The following is a 17,429-nucleotide window of genomic DNA, read 5'->3' on the forward strand; positions in this document are numbered from 1 at the left end:
CTAGCTAGGGTTTTCTCTTCTTGTTATCTTTGAATGAAATAATGAATAAAGGTAACAAAAGAGAGGAGGGAGACCAGCATGCAGTAAGTGTTATTCCCTTTTTGTTTTCTTTTGTTTTATTTATCTATTCTAATTAATAAAAGTAACAAAAGAGAGGATGGAGACCAACTAACGTGTTCTTGTTTTCTTTTGGTTTCTTTATTTATTCTAATTCCCTTTCTGTTTTCTTTATTTATTTTAATTCCCTTTTTATTTTCTTTTGTTTTCTCTATTCATTCTAATTTATAAAGAGACTACTTGTGATTGATCAGATTCTCTACACTTATTTTGATAAACGAAGAAATTGATTAAAAAAGTTCTTATTTCTGTTCATTGAATAGGTTCTTTCTATTTTAAAATAATTGTTGTTTTAATTTTAACATTTAGATTCATTAAAAAATTAAAAAATGCATTTTAAATTAAAATAAAAGCCATACCTATTTTAAAACTGAAGAAGTATATGATAATGATAATAATAATGATGCTGAATGAGCAAATAATTTCAGTAATGCATGATTTATTCCCAAGTTCTCAAAGTAGTAATCATATCCATGTGAGAGAGGGGATTCCAATGCAAGGTTCAAGATATTCCAAGACCAAACATGCTGTGCATAGTTGAATCTCACTCAACTCTCCTTGCAATTGCCAACATATTATCACCACCACCAATATTACACTTATTTCTTCAACGGGCTTTCATTTTTTTATATAATTATTCAAATACTAATAATAATAATAACTATTTATTAAAAGAAAACACACTCAAAATCTTGGATTAAATAAACAAATATACGAAACAACTCTTGTATCAAGTTATAAGAGATAAATTAATGTCAACACAAAAACTTTGAAAAATAAACTACTCATATATTGTAGATCCTAATAACTTTCAAACAACCATAGTTCATTCAAATAATAGTTTAAATAAATTATTCTCCTATATTTTAAATCGAACTGTGTAGAGGCGTGTTGATTTAGTCCTCCACCACAACCCACTTTGCTTTCTTAGATTTGGATGAAACTGACTCCTCTCCAATCTCTTCAATATATTTCTTAGCTCCGAGAATCTTAGAATTATGTTTCTCATCAACTGCAGGTGATGGAGTTGGCTCACTCTCACAAGCCTGGGATATGCCATCATGTACCAATAAATATAAGAATAATAATATTTTAGTTACTATGTAAAAATTAATAACATCACTGTAACAATTTAAATTGGAAATCATTTGACACAAACCTTAGAAGTGTTGTATGGACCAGTAGACAAACTCAATAGTTCAGAATTTTCATGGGACAAAAGGCCCTACAAAACAATTGATTCAATAAAAAGACATCATCAAAATCTGGTTGATCTGTTTTTGTAATACAGAAACAAAAGAAAAAGTTATTAGACAGAGGGGATTACAGTGTCAGGATTGTATTTATCCAGGAAGGCAGAGACCAGAGAATTCTCATTAGTCATTCTCAGCACATGAATCACATATGGTTCATAAGAGTTTAGATTCCTCATCTTGAGTTGCACTTTGAAGATGAACTTAATATCCCTAAGCTTATTAATCTCTTCGGGACAGGAATTTTTCTCAACACCCTTCACAGTTAGGGAAAAAAACTTCATTCATGCTCTCATAAGTAATAAAAATTAAGGTATAGTCCAGACTATTAACACAAAAAAATGAATATGACATCAAACCTTAGTCACACAAGACTGCCTAAGGTCCTTAGCAGAAACTCCAAGAAACTTTGCAGCTTCTCCATCGAACAAAACAAAAGAGGCAGCATCGGTGTGGTCTATCACCCTTATGTGGATGATGTACCTATTATTCACCAAAAAATATACAGTCCAAGAACAACACACTACATAAATCTTACCAATAATCAGTGTCTATACTATGCTATTACTGAATTGGATGCAAATAATTTTATAATGACTTACCCAAGAGTCTCCATCCCACAAGGAAGAATAAAACATATCAAATGGAATTAAAAAAATCTAAAAGCAAGTGACCCCGTGAACAAATCAAGGCTAAACAAACCAGTAGCCAATAAATCTTTTTATATTTCCCTTGTGAATCAGAATCCAAAAACACAGAAATAGCAAGCCACGGAAGTAACTTTGCAATGTGATTTCAATAATAGTTAATCTAAATCTCCAACCCCACATTCACACAATTATCACCGACTGGCCATAACAAAAGCAAAAATTATGAGCAGTGCCTTTTAATTAAAAAAAAATTACTAATCAAGTAGAATTTTACAACATGTAATCAAGAAAAAAATAATAATCATGAGCAGTGTGAAACTTCACATCAAACTCAAAAACAACACATAAGATTCCATATTCGATCTGGAAACTCAGAAAAGGGAATTATCCAAGAGTCTCCATCCCACAAGCGAGAATAGTTTAAAATAATCCTTATTATATATAATTCATAAAAAATGTTATAAAAATACCTATTTGAATAATAATAATTTAATAGTGTCTGAGCAAATAATACAAATGCATAGATTACACCATTATCTTCGAGGACAAAGAGTATATAATGTGTGAATGTTAAAGAAGTATCGTGAGTCATACCTTGGCTCATAGAACCCGTAGTCTCTAATGTAATTGGGACAGAAATATTTTTTATCAAGTTCCCTCAAGCCACAACGACACTTCTTACATCCTTTGTACCACCAACCAAATTCAGTCTCAACTTCTTTAATCGTCCCGGCTGTAACAAATACAGCATCCTAAAATCGATGGATGGGAGGGTACAACACAACAATTGAGATTATGATCCAACAAACATTAGAACTAATACAATAAAAACATACAATAAAAAAAGGAAGACTAATAAAGAAAGAATTTTACCTGATTATGCTCCTTTATCTCTGCAATTGTTTTGTAGACTGACAGACGCAAAAAATCCTCCTCATCTGAAACAGGTTGACCACAGACCAGCGGCATTATGCCTTGTCCGTCAACAGGATCCAATTTGTTCACCCTTGCATTTTTAAATCAGAAATTATGAAATTTGTTAATAGTTTAATAATCAAAAGCATTGTATAAATAATCTGCTTACCACAATACTGATCTATACACTGTACCTCGCAAAGAAATCCCTGGCAGCTGGAAACTCAACATTGATAAACAGTTTCGAATTGTAGTTTGTGTTAGATACACCCATGACCCCTACAAAAGACATAACAAAACAAAGAAAATACCATAAGCATATGATGACAGAAAACATGCATTCAAATACCAGTAAAATAAACAAATAAACAAACCACTATAAAATTTCATCTTGCCCATTTGGAGAATAACCACATAGGTAAGACACGGGTGTTCCTCTAGATATTTGAGCAATTCAAAAGCAAAAGACTGCCACAACGTTACCCTTAATTTCTGTCCACCCCTATAAGAAATAGCAATTATTGTAGATTAAAGAGAGACACAAAATTCCAAAATAAGATTTTAAAACAAAAGCCACTATCAAAAAGATATTAAGCATTACTCAAGATCATCAAGTTCTATGGTGATATAACTTGACGGCTTCCCGTCCCGTGTGAATTCGACCAAGTTACCCTTAGAAGCAAGCTGACCTATCACATCTACAAAATAAAGGCACCAATCTATTGATTAACAAAACTCTATATGCCCAAATTTTTCTCTTTGGAATCAACGCATTTTATTCATGTTGAAATTAGATCCCTTTAATTCTCTTAAAAATAAAAATATAAAAAACTGTTAATAAATAGTTAGGGCCTAGAAATCGAAGTTCCTGAAGAAACAAAATTATAGGACATTATAAAGATAATACACAAAATTATATAAATATTTTTATTAAACGAAATTCAAATGAAACAATATTTAACTGAGTTAGAAATTATATTATTTCTTAATATAAAATTACAGCAAGGGAATATTTGTTACAGGAAGGGAATAATAAAAAAATTCTTCCTTAATATAATATCTCAATGAAACAAATTTTAGATTAATATTATATGAATCTACAATAGTTGAGACTTGAGAGGAATAACAACAACCATCAATTGAATCTATATCTGTCCACTATATGCTCATAATAAAAAAGACAGCAAATGGTGCAAAACAATATATAGGATTAAAAAATTAGACTTTAAAGAATTAAATAACACATGCATCATAGATTAATCTAACAAAGTACTTACCAACTAAATAACCATCTTCTTTAGACTCTGATTGAATTGTTTTGAACGGAACAAAATTAAATCCGTTCAATGGAACTGAAGAATCTTGTACCGGACGCACAATCGTGTCCCTCTTGAAATGGATCCTAAATTTGTGTCTAGTAGGCTTGAACTTGATGGTATTCAAAGCAACTCCAAAATTAGTGACCACGTACACGTTGCCCTCAGTGAGTAAGCCCTCGAAGATAGGAACAAATATGTCTTTTACAGTGCATTGAATTGTATCTCCCTGAATGCATTAATTTTATAGAGTCATAGATAAATGAGGTTTATTGCTCAGTCATTACCAAAATAAATCTGAAATGAAAAGAGAAAATTTTACCTCTTCATCAAGGACAACCATCTCAATAGGTGCCTTCATCCCAGATCTTGCAAATTGAGAAACGGTCCAAAGTCTAATGACACGTACTTTGAGCTTCTACACCTTATGCGCTGGACCAGCATTGATACAATTGATGAGATCATACCTAAAAATCAAAGACCTCATATTTAGTGAAAGATAAAAAAAACTTATTGTGAAACAATCCACATGGCACATGAACTCACCTAGCTGCCATTGCTACCTGCCACTACAAAATTACTTAAATAAATTGAATTTCAGTGTAGATAAAGAACAAATGTGGTGATCACCTATGCCAAACTTATAGAGAGTCACAGCACTGTTCAGCCCCAGTATTGGTAAGAATTGCAAGAATCTTTACGTTCCTATCAAAATCCAGCTAAAAAAAAGGGAAAGTGTTTAGACTATTCAGGATTAAAGAATCTGAATCATATCAATAAAATCAATAAATCAATAAATCAATAATCAATAAATAAAATAAAATTCAATTGTAGGTTAGAAATCAACGGCCAACATTTACTGTGTTCCATTTACATGGCAAACTGGAGTTTAATTCTGAAAAATCAAAATAAGAAGCAATATATGCTGAAGAGGAAATCACCATATTTACATACACTAATTAGGAACTGTAAATCACAATAAGTTTCGAAAAGGCATGAAATTATTTTATTTTTGTATGTTGTCAAAACATTCTATATCATAGATACTGACATTTCAAGAGGTACAGACTAAAGGCGTTATGAGAATTAAATTTGATATATAGCACCAATTTTTTGTTTCCTAATCTGATATAATTCCCAAAAGGTTTGTTATCAGTACCTTCCATATATGACCAAAGATTGTGTTGAGAGGATAGTATCATATTTTCTATAATTTAAAATCTGAGGAATTGATTTTTATTGACTCCAAAAAAAATATTGCAACATAAGACAAATAAAAAAAATATATAAGATTTAGACAAAACAAAAAAAATTACGTGAAAAGACGTATTAAAAATAGGATCAATTGTATGATAAAATTAATTACATGTTGGTCGCATGCAATTTGGGATTAGGGTTTTAAATTACATACATTAATTAATTAGTTTAGAGACTTACCATGATTACAGCTAAGGTTCTGAGAACAGGGGAAGGACCCAACCAAGGATTCATTGGGAAGCTGCTGTTAGGACTGGGCATGTTTGTGTGCAAGTGTTCCAAGTAAGTGGTTTTTTTTGTTCCGTGTAATCTAAAACACAAAACACAAAACACACAAAGCAGCATCAGTACAACAGAGCCAGAACTCAAAAATCAAACAATCGTTCAAAGATTTCAGCAAAACACAAAACCCTATAATCATTCAATAATTTGTTGATTCAGAACAGAAATTCAGAGAATAAAATGAAAATCGAAGAATAGGTGCGCACCAAAGCCACTGACCTTCGAGATAATGACGTCGAGACGACGGCGACAAGACGACCACGAGCAGCAGGAAGAATCCGACGGAGGATGGGCGCCGAGTGATGAAGAAGACATCAAATAGGGGATCTGACTTGGAAAACAACGACAGTACAAAGAAAGACTCCTCGGACAGCCACGGACGGCGGCAACCGGTCAATCCGTTCGGCGGCGGTGGAGGCTAGCTAGGGTTTTTCCTTTTTCTAATCTTTGAATGAAGAAATGACTGAAAGTAAGAAAAGAGAATAGGGAGACCAGCAATCAGTAATGCACTAACGCGTTATTCCTCCCCCCCCCCCCGAAACGACATCGTATTAGGCAAACCGAATGTATACCGGTCCGGTCCAAACCGGGCGCTGGGCTTTCATTTTTTTTAAGTCAAAGGATTATAAATTAATGTATTATAAATTAATGTTAATTGATATGTAGTAGATAAACAAATTTAATTAGAATAAATAACAATTTATTTATTTTATTTTAAACTTTTATTTTATTTTAGACTATATAAATAAAAAGATTAATTCACTAATAGAACGAATTATAATTAATGTAGTATAATTAATTAAGTAATATAAATGATAATAAATTATCTAAATCATATTAATTATAATATTTAAATATATAATCAAATCAAATCAAATCAAATCAAATAAATTAAATCGGGAAACACTCTCAGAAGCATGCCACGTCAGCTTCATCATTAAGTGCAGACATCCGATTTTTATATAATAGAATAGATAATAAAATAATGATAATATTATTATATAGAGTCCTGCTAGGGAGCCAATGGACTATTTGTACAATGGGATATTGAGTTACAAAATGAACATCCCTCATACTATCTAGAATAACCATCCGAGTACTAGGGATAATAAACATCTTCCCAAAAGCTTAAACTGATTTTTGGGTTCACCAAGGATCGAACTCTTGACCTTTTGGATCTAGAGTTCTAATACCATGTCATGATACCACTCATCCCAAAAGCTTCAGTTGATGGAAAAAGATAACACTAATGGTTATATCTCTAATACTCCCTAAACCTCCATTGTACACATTGTACAAATATTCCATTGGCTCCTCATACTTTTCCTATTATATATTATCCTATTCTCCTGTATAAGGGAGAACTCGCAGCGGAATCGCAATTCGCAACCATATGCAATTGATCGAACACTGTGACGATGAATTCTGTGAATTTGGGTGGGCTACAAACACAATGACATGAAAACAAAGAAGCCTCAAAGAATTAGTTGAGGAACAATTACAGCAATACATGAAAAAGGGGGCCAGTCACAGCAAGCAGCAGCGCAGATGGATGAGAATTCGGAGGTAGCAATTGACACCATGCTTGAAACAGGAGCAGTGCGTGAGTGAAAGTTTTCGATGGATGAGAATCAAAGGAGATCGTCGGCGAAAGCAGGGCAGCGTTCAGCGCTAAGCGGACTCCGTCATCCTCTGCAGCGGATCTTCTTGGGGAGAGACCTGTTTGGGCCAGCTCAATTGCATCAAGTCTTGACTCCAGACCCGAAGATCAATTGGAGGCGAGTCGCGGCAGCCATGGAAACAAGAAGCTTTGTGCGTCGTCTTCATTGTGAGAGGATGATCAAATGGGGTTTGGGTCAGGTGGGTTGGGTTTTGGTTCGGGTAGGATTCTTTGGGCTTAGCCCAAGACAAAAACAAAAAACGGTGCCACTACGACGTTGTAGGCACCAGTAAAAAAATATAAAATTCCTAACCCCAATTCAACATAATCAGAACCCAAGACCAAAAAGAAAAAAAAAATCAGAATCAGAATCGTCGACCTCTTTGTTCATATCATACGTTCCGGTGTTTTTCATAAGTCCTCTGCCTTATCTTCTCCGATTCACATGTGTGATTTTGTGTATTATTGAATTGAAATTTGAAACTCCGTGTGCTTCTCTCCTGTTTCGTTGTTATTTATTGATTGATTGTTTCTAAAATCAGGTTAACAGTTAGAGAGATATTGTAACACCCTAACTATCAAAATGTTACACTTCCAGCTGAGCCACTCTGATAGTTCGGGTATTACGACTATTCTTATAATATTTAATACTAAAATATGAGCTTGTTCAAAACTTAATTCGTATTACTGCTCAAAAGACTTTTTAATAGATAACATACATCCATACAAATATTAATACTTACAAAGGATACATATATATAAACAATTTACAAGCATTACCTAATACAATTCCTATCCCTCTTATAAAACTTTGTAAGGATAAAGGCGAGGAAAAAAGGTAACTACTACAATACATCATATAAACAGAAAATAGAATAAACTCTTCGTGACTTTCTCGTCCATATCTTGAAAAGGAAACACCTGTAGGGGAGTGAGAACATCGTACTCGAAAGGGTTCTCACTATAGGGTTGCAGAATTATTATAATAGGATACGTGAAAATAAAAACTGTTTCTAAAGTACAATGATTGTTACCCGCCTTATGTATCTTTTCAAAACCATAGATCCGAATTCAAAATTGAAAATCCTTTTTAAAAGAGAACTCCATTAATTCTCCAAAAATCCAAACCCTTTTAAAAGAGCTTTTCCTAGACAGTATGAATGACCAAACTGTTCCAAGCATAGGTTCATTAAGTCTATGCTGAACCAGTTTAGTTTTTCATACTTTACTAAACTAAAAACACAAACGATTCACGGCCTTCGGCCCATCACATAATCAATCAGGGCTATAGGCCCAAACATTTCAATAACAGTCAATCCACCACAATCCAACCAGTTTTTAGTCACAAACACAAGTAAGAAGGTCAAACACAATCAAGCAGTTATATCAAGTAGAGCAATTAGCAATTAGACATAATTATTCATGTAGGCAAACTAATTACAATATGCACACCCAAAAAAGGTCACGTAGATGCATATAATGAATGCCTGCCCTATGGCTGATGAGTATCATCTGTCGGTTATCAAGCCAACCCGACAAGTCCAGTTTGCTAAACCCCTGGACTGTCCCCCGACGTGCATCCCTATGAGTCTATGCATAGCTTTTTCTCATATATATATATATATATATATATATATATATATATATATATATATATCAAATCACTCAATGGGGGGTACCATTCCCGGAAATTTATACGTGCCCGATCACCCTTACGTCGTAGGGTCAACAGAGTATCGAGTCTCAACCTGAAACACGTGGTGGCAAGTCACGGTTCTGTACCCAAGAAAACTCGTATCTCAGATAACATTAAATTCATAAGCCACATATTCATTCATAATCATTCATTCATCATCATTTCCGCACTTCATTCACAATCCAAACCAAGTCAAATAATCATTCTTGCCATATTTCACCTTTTTTCTCAAATTACTTTACTTTAAAACCCAAAAATTCAAACTCATCTTTGTTTCAAAATTCAAAATCCTCATATCTCAACTATTCCAGGTTCATAATCCACTTTCAAAATCAAAGTTATTTAAGCCTAAAAACCAATTTCATTTCATTATTAAATCGGAAACCTTTCCAGGGCTCGAAATTGTTTAATCTTGCTAAGTCAAAATTAAAAGAATACCTCAAAAGCAAAACGAATTTAATTAATCAAAATTCAATTTCTTTTAAAATCCATTAAAACTCCTCCAAAGGTACTTCCTTAATCAATCTTCAAAACATAGGCCCTTTCATATTTAAATCAATCGGAAAACATGAATTTTTCTTAAACAGCTTAAACTCGAAACACCAATTTCTTAATAAATCAAGAACCAAATAATAGGACCTCTCAAGTCCAAATCATTTTCTAAATCACATTTTAAAACAAAATCTTAATTTCATAAAAATTTGGCAGCATCTCCCCTAAAACTTGGACTTTGCCACCCTTTTCGGATCCGAACCAAACCAAACAATAACCCAGTCAAACAAACATTCATATCCAACCAAGACAACTAAATAATACATAAGACTTATACAATCACTAAAAATATATTTCTCATAGCAGCATCCATATATAACAATTCTAAATCATAAAGTATAGTTTTCTGAAAAAGGCCCCTACCTCGAAATGAGAAACCATAACCCAAACGCGTCAACTGAACTCTTTTCTCTAAGCCCAAAATCAGCGGCAACTGAAGCCTCAGCTCCGCTTGCTTTCCCAATAGCAGAAACAGCCTTAATCGCTACATGTAAGCTCGGTTACTGATTCCTAACACATCAATATCGCAAAGACTTTAATACACATAACAGGACACTAACGCGAAGGTTTTTCGAAACGTAAATACTTACTGTAAAAGAACACAGAGCAGCAGCGATCTTACCACCGGTTTAGCGGCTCCGATGGTGGCATATGACAGAAAAATTCACAGTGACCATATATCCTGACACAGACAATCTCAGCAACCACTCTCACAGTAAAAACTAACTTAACAGACAAAGAAGCTAAAGCAAGCTTAGAGCTTACCACACAGATACAGGCTTCAGTGGTGGTTTCAGGCGGCAGCAACGTTCTCCGGCGGCAGAGGCATGGCCAGAAGCTTCGGCAGCGACACCCACAGTGGCAATCCTCCGTGTTCTCCCACTCTCGTTCGAGCTCACCTTCCCGGCAAGCCCAATGGCGGCAGCGGCGGTGCAGCAGCTCAACGGTGGGGTCTCCATTGACAAAGACGGATCGACGGTGATGGCTTCGCGGTGAGGGCACGACTGGGCACGGCGGCACCGCGCGGTCCCCTCCTTCTTCGCGTCTCTCTCTCTCTCGCCTCAGATTTGATTTGCGATGGCGGCTTCAAGGCAGGTCGGCGGCGACGCGTGGCGCAGTGACGGTGTCTTCTTCCTCGTCTCCCTCGTGCGGTGGTTCAGCGACAGCTCCATGGGACGGCGGCGACGCGGCTGGGCAGTGGCAGCTATGCGATCTCCTTCTCTCTCGGATCTCCTCTCTCCTCTGCCAACAGCGACGGTGACGATGGCAGTGACACCCAACGCGCCGCCTCCTTCTTCCTCCTTCCTCCTCTCTGCTCTCCCTGTTCTTTCTTCTCCCTTTCTTTCTTTCCTTTCTTTCTCTGGTTTACTGAAGCTATGGGTGTTATGTTGTTTTTGGGGAAAGGGGTATGGCGGCTAGGGTTAGGGAAATTAGATTTAGGGAAATTAGTGTTTTGTAACCGAGATATATATTGAACGATGGATCAAGAAGTTAAAGAAGCGACACACACACATCAAGAGCAGCCACGACGAGCCACTGTTGGAGCCAAGAAGCAAGAGGTTTGACGAATTGGTGTTTCGTTAGCAAAATATATGCGAATTTGTATCAAAATCTGAGGAGTTGACTGCCATTCTGCACCGTGCCTACGATAACGTCATGGTTGAGATGGAAGAACTGAAAGCCAAAAGGAAGGTGACCTGTTCATTATCTCATGAAGATGCCAACTTGGAATCCGTTAACGAGCTTCAAAGCCCTCCAAGGGTTCGAACAAGAAGATGTCCAAAAAATAGGCTATGTTCAAAGTTGGACAAATAGATTGCAAATCCCTCAAAGAAGAAGAAAACGAGAGCTCTAAGCGAGGTAAAAGCGATGTTCTTTAAATAGGTGGTAATTGAGTTTAATTATTTTGTTAATATTTTTGCTAATATGTGAGTTTATTATTTCCAATTAAACCTTTTTGATGCTGCATCAGTGGTGCAAGCAAATTCCAACCAATATCACGGACATGTTATGAATTATCAGTTTAGGGATCCAGCAGCAGCAGATAAGTTTTTGGGTGTATAGTTACAGGATATTGGTGTAACGCTCAGTTTTTTGGGTGTATTTCTGAATTCTCTTGTGTTTGACATTTTAATTTTATATTTTTTAGATGCTGCTGTTTATGTTAGAAATTAGTGTTTTGTTTAGTTTTTAGGGTTTAAGGTTTAGGGTTTAGGGTTTAGGGTTTTAGGGTTTAGGGTTTAGGGTTTAGGGTTTTAAGGTTTATGGTTTAGGGTTTTAGGATTTTAGGGTTTAGGGTTTAGTGGTTAGGGTTTTAGGGTTTAGGGGTTTAGGATTTAGGGGTTTAGGGTTTAGGAGTTTAGGATTTAGGATTTAGGATTTAGGACTTAGAGTTTAGGGTTTTAGTGGTTTAGGGTTTAGGTTAGGGTTTTAGGGTTTAGGGCTTTAAGGTATATATTTGGGTGTATACGGGTCATATTTGGGTATATAATTAACGTAATTGGGTGTATTAGTTGGTTTGGTGTTGTTTTCCTTTATTTTTTTTGTACCTGTAATTTACAGCTTTTGAATACAGCACAAACAGTTTATTTATGCAAACAAATTTTATAATACAACTGCATTAAATATTCACAAAATTTACAAGTGATCAAACTATTTCAAGACTAGATAACACTGAAATTAATCACTGTCACTGTCAATATCATATGAATCTACTTGACAATATGGACTCAATAACACTGCAGATGGCTTCGACAATCTCATTGCTTCACTTCCCCTAATCACTGTATCTCTGTCACGATTCATCTCATGAAAAAGAATTCGGGAAGCAAATTCAACTCTGAAGTGGTCCACCTCCGCCTACAGTTTGAAAGAATATTCTTTTAATCAACTCTGTTAATTTAGAAAAGTAATAGAGAGTTATATAGTTTTAAACACAATAACCTGAGTCCAATTGTCCCACTCATACTTCCCCTTGTTAACGTTTTGAGGCTGGATTATTTCAAACCATTTCATTACATAAACAGCACAATCATAGCTTAAAACCAAAAATAATTTAGCAAATTAAAATAGGACAGCAAGAGAAAACACAATTTTCAGAGTGAAAGATTTATACGGTGTTTGTTGGCCTGAAATGTTAATGTATGGAAGTTCAATTTCACGATCTTTTCTCTTGAGAGGTGCCCCCGGCATATACCCTAATTCTCGAAATCACGTACCCCTAAAAATAAAAAATAAAACAAAATATAAGAAAGAATAAATCTAATAAATGAATACACCCAAAGGATCACACTATACACCTTACTTTGAATTGAAATACACCCAAATTTTAAAACGCAAAAAATATAATCAACTTACGATAAATTTAATTAGCTTCATTCTGGGTTTGGAGGGACACTCCTTGTGATATGGGTCAAGTATATAAAATTTTTTCTTTCTTACGTCAGCCACCTATATCCACCAATGCTCTGAATAGCAAACATGTGCAAAAATCTGAAGCATGTTCACATTGAACAGTGTTTTAGTTTAATTCGCACATAACCAAAGAATTGTGATAAGAAGTTTTAGAAAAGAAAACTTACATATGGATGTGATGCTAATTTTGTCAGGTCCAAAAAGGGTATAAACATTGGGTAGTCTTCGACCTTAAATGGCTTTTTGGATTTCGGCTGTAAGAACTCCCCACCTGGATGATTTCCAATGGCCATGTTCTGCAGCATTTGTGAAACACCAAAAGAAATCTTTTAATACACCCAAAAGATAATAAAATACACCCAAATTCTATTACATTGCACCTTACCACAATATTAGGTGGGAGACAGTAAATTTCTTACTGGAATCTTTTAATATTTTCTTGGTTCAAGATCAGGCACATAGCAGTGACAATCTAGAAAAATAAAATAGCCAAATTAATTACATCAATCAATATTGCAGTCACATGTCATAACATAATCATTAATCTTATTCTAATCTTACGTCAGTTTTGATATATGAAGCAGCTTTTAGAGATGCAAAGTGGACTCTTGACAACACCAATGGTTGTTGAGCATTGAGTGTGCAAATTGGATCATACTCATCAGTACTTCCGTCCCCGTATGTTCTTATACGTGTAGCCCAAAGGTAGCATTTTTCTTTCATTTTGGCCGACATTAAATTGCTCCTTGCAGGAGTTTCAAACTTGTCAAAAATCTGGCCCACAGTCTGCTTTTCAATTGGGGGACTTTTACCCTCTGCAAAATTCAATGCTGTCTTTTCTCTACTATTTGCAATTTTTTCCACCAGCTCATTTAATTCTTCTATTAGTACTCCGGTTTCCGAACTTTTTCCCACCTGAGGTTCTGGTTGCCCCTACCCCTCTTGGGTCTGTGTTTCTTCTTGGCTTGAATCAGTCAAGCCAAGGCTGAATGATGGCAACAGAAATTTCCTAAGTACGTAAGATGCTGTCCGGGCCATCATCAATAGTGCAGCAGCAGTGGCTTCAGGGGCTAAATCACTGTGTGTTGAGATATATCGTACTATAAGAATAAGAATAGACGAATGATACCGAAAACTAAGTTCTATTGTGCTGAACTTACATTTTAGATTGAGCTGGTGGCACCGTCGGTGTGCTTTCATCAACTTTCTGGGGTTGTGGAGTGCTGCAGGGTTAGAGAAAATGAATCAAATTATAAAAAAATCAATTACAGCTCAATTTTTGAGATATACACCCAAATAAGAAAACAATAAACCCAAATAATAACTAAATACACCTGAATATTATTCCTCACCTCTCTGTTGGGGCAGATGGTTCAAATGGTGGCACAGGGCTTACTGATGTTGTCTGAGATGAAGGCAGGCATAGTTGAATTGGAACTCTAAACAAGACAAAAATAATACGTTAAGAAAGCCCTTTGAAATAGATGATTAGAAGGTTGAAAAACAACCATCTGTTGTTGAGCTGGGTCACTGACCGATTCTTCTTCCCGACTCAACCTGAAATCCACCCAAATAAGAAAACAATGTACCCAAATAATAACCAAATACACCCGGAAAGGCTCATTTTTTTGAGAACTTACGTAGTTGCAGATTTTTGTTTTTTTTCCTGCCTTTTTTTTCTTGAATAAAATATTAAAGGGCTCTTTGTTCTAAAAAAATATATACAGAATTAGAAGAATATGGTAAAAAAAGAATTTAGTGGTATAAGAAAAATAAATTACATGCAATCTGAAGGTTTGTTTACACTACTTTGATCCGTTTGTCCTTGAAACAAAGGATCAGTCTCGTTTGCTAAGTTCACCTTCGGCATTCTAAGTATAGAATAAATATCATTCAGTAAAAAATACTTTTTAGTTAAATCAGGATATCAAAATTCTATCAAATAAAGCAAGAATAATAATCAGCAACCAAAACACCTTAAAAAAGGTAATATACACCCAAATTCAACATACCCCTGTGCAGCAGCCTCTTCATTTGTTTTCTTCTTTTTTTTATTGTCTTAAAAGTTCTTCTATTGTTTCGGTTCCAATTTCAGTTCTGACATTACATTCAAAAGTACATGTTAATAAGATATAGTTTTGATTATAGAGTGTAAGATAGCTTTATAAAGTATCTTACCCATCATAGGAATGAATTTCTTCTTCTGAAGACGAATCCTCAATTATGTGCTTTCTTTTTTTGGATTGCGTCCTGAAAATCAAAAAATTATGAATCAGACAAATACAACAATATTGATGATGAGATACTCTCAAAAGCAATGCATACTTTTTGGCGGGAGTGTGAATTTTTTTCTTTGATTTTTATTTTTTAATTGGCAATGATTCTTCACTCCTGAAATTAAATGAGAAACTCTCTGTTAATACATTAAATTTTGATAGAAACAGGAAAGAAATTGATAATAATTTCAGAATCTTACTCATCATTGGATTCACTTTTGCTTTCTGAACTGGAATACTCTAAAATCTGCTTCCTCTTTCTGGATTCCATTCTGGAAAGTAAACAATCTTTAGGAAAAAACACCTTAAAACTGACAAAATAGACCCAAAAATATTACTTACTTTTGGACCGTCCTTTTGGGTTGTTTCCTTCTAGGTTCCTCTGAGTCTTCTTCCAACTCAGACTCAGAGGAAAAATCAACTTCAGTCTCTGATGGATCACTCTCAGATGATGAATTTGGCTTCTTTGTTTTGTTTTTTCTTTTCTCCTTTCTTTTCTTTTTCTTTTTCATTTCTTTCAATTTCTTTTTTGTTTCTGCCATCTTGACGATGTCTTGAAATAGTAGAAATGTTAGTTTATAGCATCTACATAAATAAAACACACCCAAATTAGAGAAGGTATTATGTTCGCTTATCATATGACAATCTATCTCTACTCTCATCCTTGCAACCAGCTGCTCTCTATTCCAGTTGCTAACCCAGGACAGTTCAGGATTTTCTTATCCTTTCTTGTCCTTGTTTTTTGCTAGATGAAAATAGATTATCATCAAGGCATAGAGGCATCTGTGAATTGATTTTTTCTTTTTCAAACGGTAATTTGTTATACCTTTGATGATGAAATTCAGCACATGGGCTCCCAAGTTGCCCTCCGTTATTTTCTCCATCTCAAAAATTGGAGCTATGTGCACGGGATACTTTGCTTATTGTAGTTGGAAACAAGAACACTATCTGAATATAGAGGATGAAAATCCTCTTGAACATCAGGCAATCTTGTTCGTTTTCAACACCGATACTCATCATGTCATCGGTCAGATTCTTTAGAGTGTTGCCCTGGAACCTTCTAAAAATCAGTTTGTTCTCTTAAGAAAGATTCTTATAACTCACTTTATCAGGAAATAGATCTCCTACAAAAAAGAAAACAATTTATTACTTGAAATACACCCAAATATCACTCATATACACCTAAATTTATTACACGAGATCATAGCTTGTTTCCAGTGTGTTTTTTCCCAATTTAAAGGAGTTAGCCAACTCCTTTAATAGTTTGTGAGGCACATTCATTTTCGAAATGTGCACGAGTCCACCAAAACCTAATTCAGGAACGATCGCTTTCTTTAGCTCGCTCATCTTTTCAAATTTTTCACTCAATAGTCTGGTGGCACACTTTGTAACACCCTACCACACAGAGCTTTACACCTAGGATGTAAAATAGAAGTGGCGAGGCACTACGAATTCTAAAAATAAAAGCTTATATATAATATAGTTGAAGAAGATTTATTCTAGGAGCCTTTGAAGAAAAGTTAAAATTGAAAACAGTAAAACAAAAAGCGCAACACTCACGATACGTAAATGATAAACAGAAAGGATAAGAGAAGCTAATATGGATATAACCAAAAGAGAGTTTCAAGGTACAAATATCAAAGTTCAAGACTCGGCTCGCAAAGATAAATCGGCTTGAGCACATAAGTATATAACATATATATAAGAGAATCCAAAATAAGCCCAAAATACAAGTTACAGAACCTATTTCTCCAAAATAACCTCTAAGAGGAAGTTAATACATCATAAGTAGTGGAGATAAAAGTATCTACGTATATACATATATCCAAAATAAAGCCCCAAAGACAAGGATCTCCACTATCAGAAGCTTCCAGCATGCCTCAGCGAGGTACCTCACGTCTTGCATCTGAAAACCACAAAGTATGTACGGAATGAGAACCAGAGGTTCTCAGCATGGTAACAGTGCCCACATAACTAATATATAAGGTCCCGGAAAAGTCAAAGGCAATCCTAGAACTTCTGACAAAAGATTCTAACTTAA

The 17,429-nt window shown here is 35.0% G+C and overlaps 1 protein-coding gene across 4 annotated transcripts; it reads right to left on the reverse strand.

The window, feature by feature from the left end:
* Positions 1–781: 781 nt before the first annotated feature.
* LOC107615008 (replication protein A 70 kDa DNA-binding subunit D) lies at positions 782–6,325 on the reverse strand. 4 transcript variants are annotated; one of them, XM_088498405.1, is made up of 14 exons: positions 6,010–6,325; positions 5,689–5,818; positions 4,882–4,970; positions 4,574–4,718; positions 4,213–4,480; positions 3,537–3,633; positions 3,331–3,437; positions 3,130–3,214; positions 2,894–3,026; positions 2,615–2,772; positions 1,730–1,853; positions 1,445–1,627; positions 1,277–1,342; positions 782–1,163 (listed from the first exon to the last, which is right to left on the reverse strand). In XM_088498405.1, the coding sequence occupies exons 4-14, from the start codon at positions 4,610–4,612 to the stop codon at positions 1,014–1,016; spliced, it is 1,410 nt and encodes a 469-aa protein (XP_088354531.1). In that variant the 5' UTR covers positions 4,613–4,718; positions 4,882–4,970; positions 5,689–5,818; positions 6,010–6,325; the 3' UTR covers positions 782–1,013. The 4 variants fall into 4 exon arrangements, with proteins under 4 accessions (XP_088354531.1, XP_016172615.2, XP_088354532.1 ...); XM_016317129.3 differs by having other exon boundaries at positions 3,310–3,437; XM_088498406.1 differs by having other exon boundaries at positions 4,798–4,970.
* Positions 6,326–17,429: the final 11,104 nt, after the last annotated feature.

Source organism: Arachis ipaensis, chromosome B9 (assembly GCF_059453495.1).
Source record: "Arachis ipaensis isolate K30076 ecotype BB chromosome B9, ASM5945349v1, whole genome shotgun sequence".
Taxonomy (NCBI): Eukaryota; Viridiplantae; Streptophyta; class Magnoliopsida; order Fabales; family Fabaceae; genus Arachis; species Arachis ipaensis.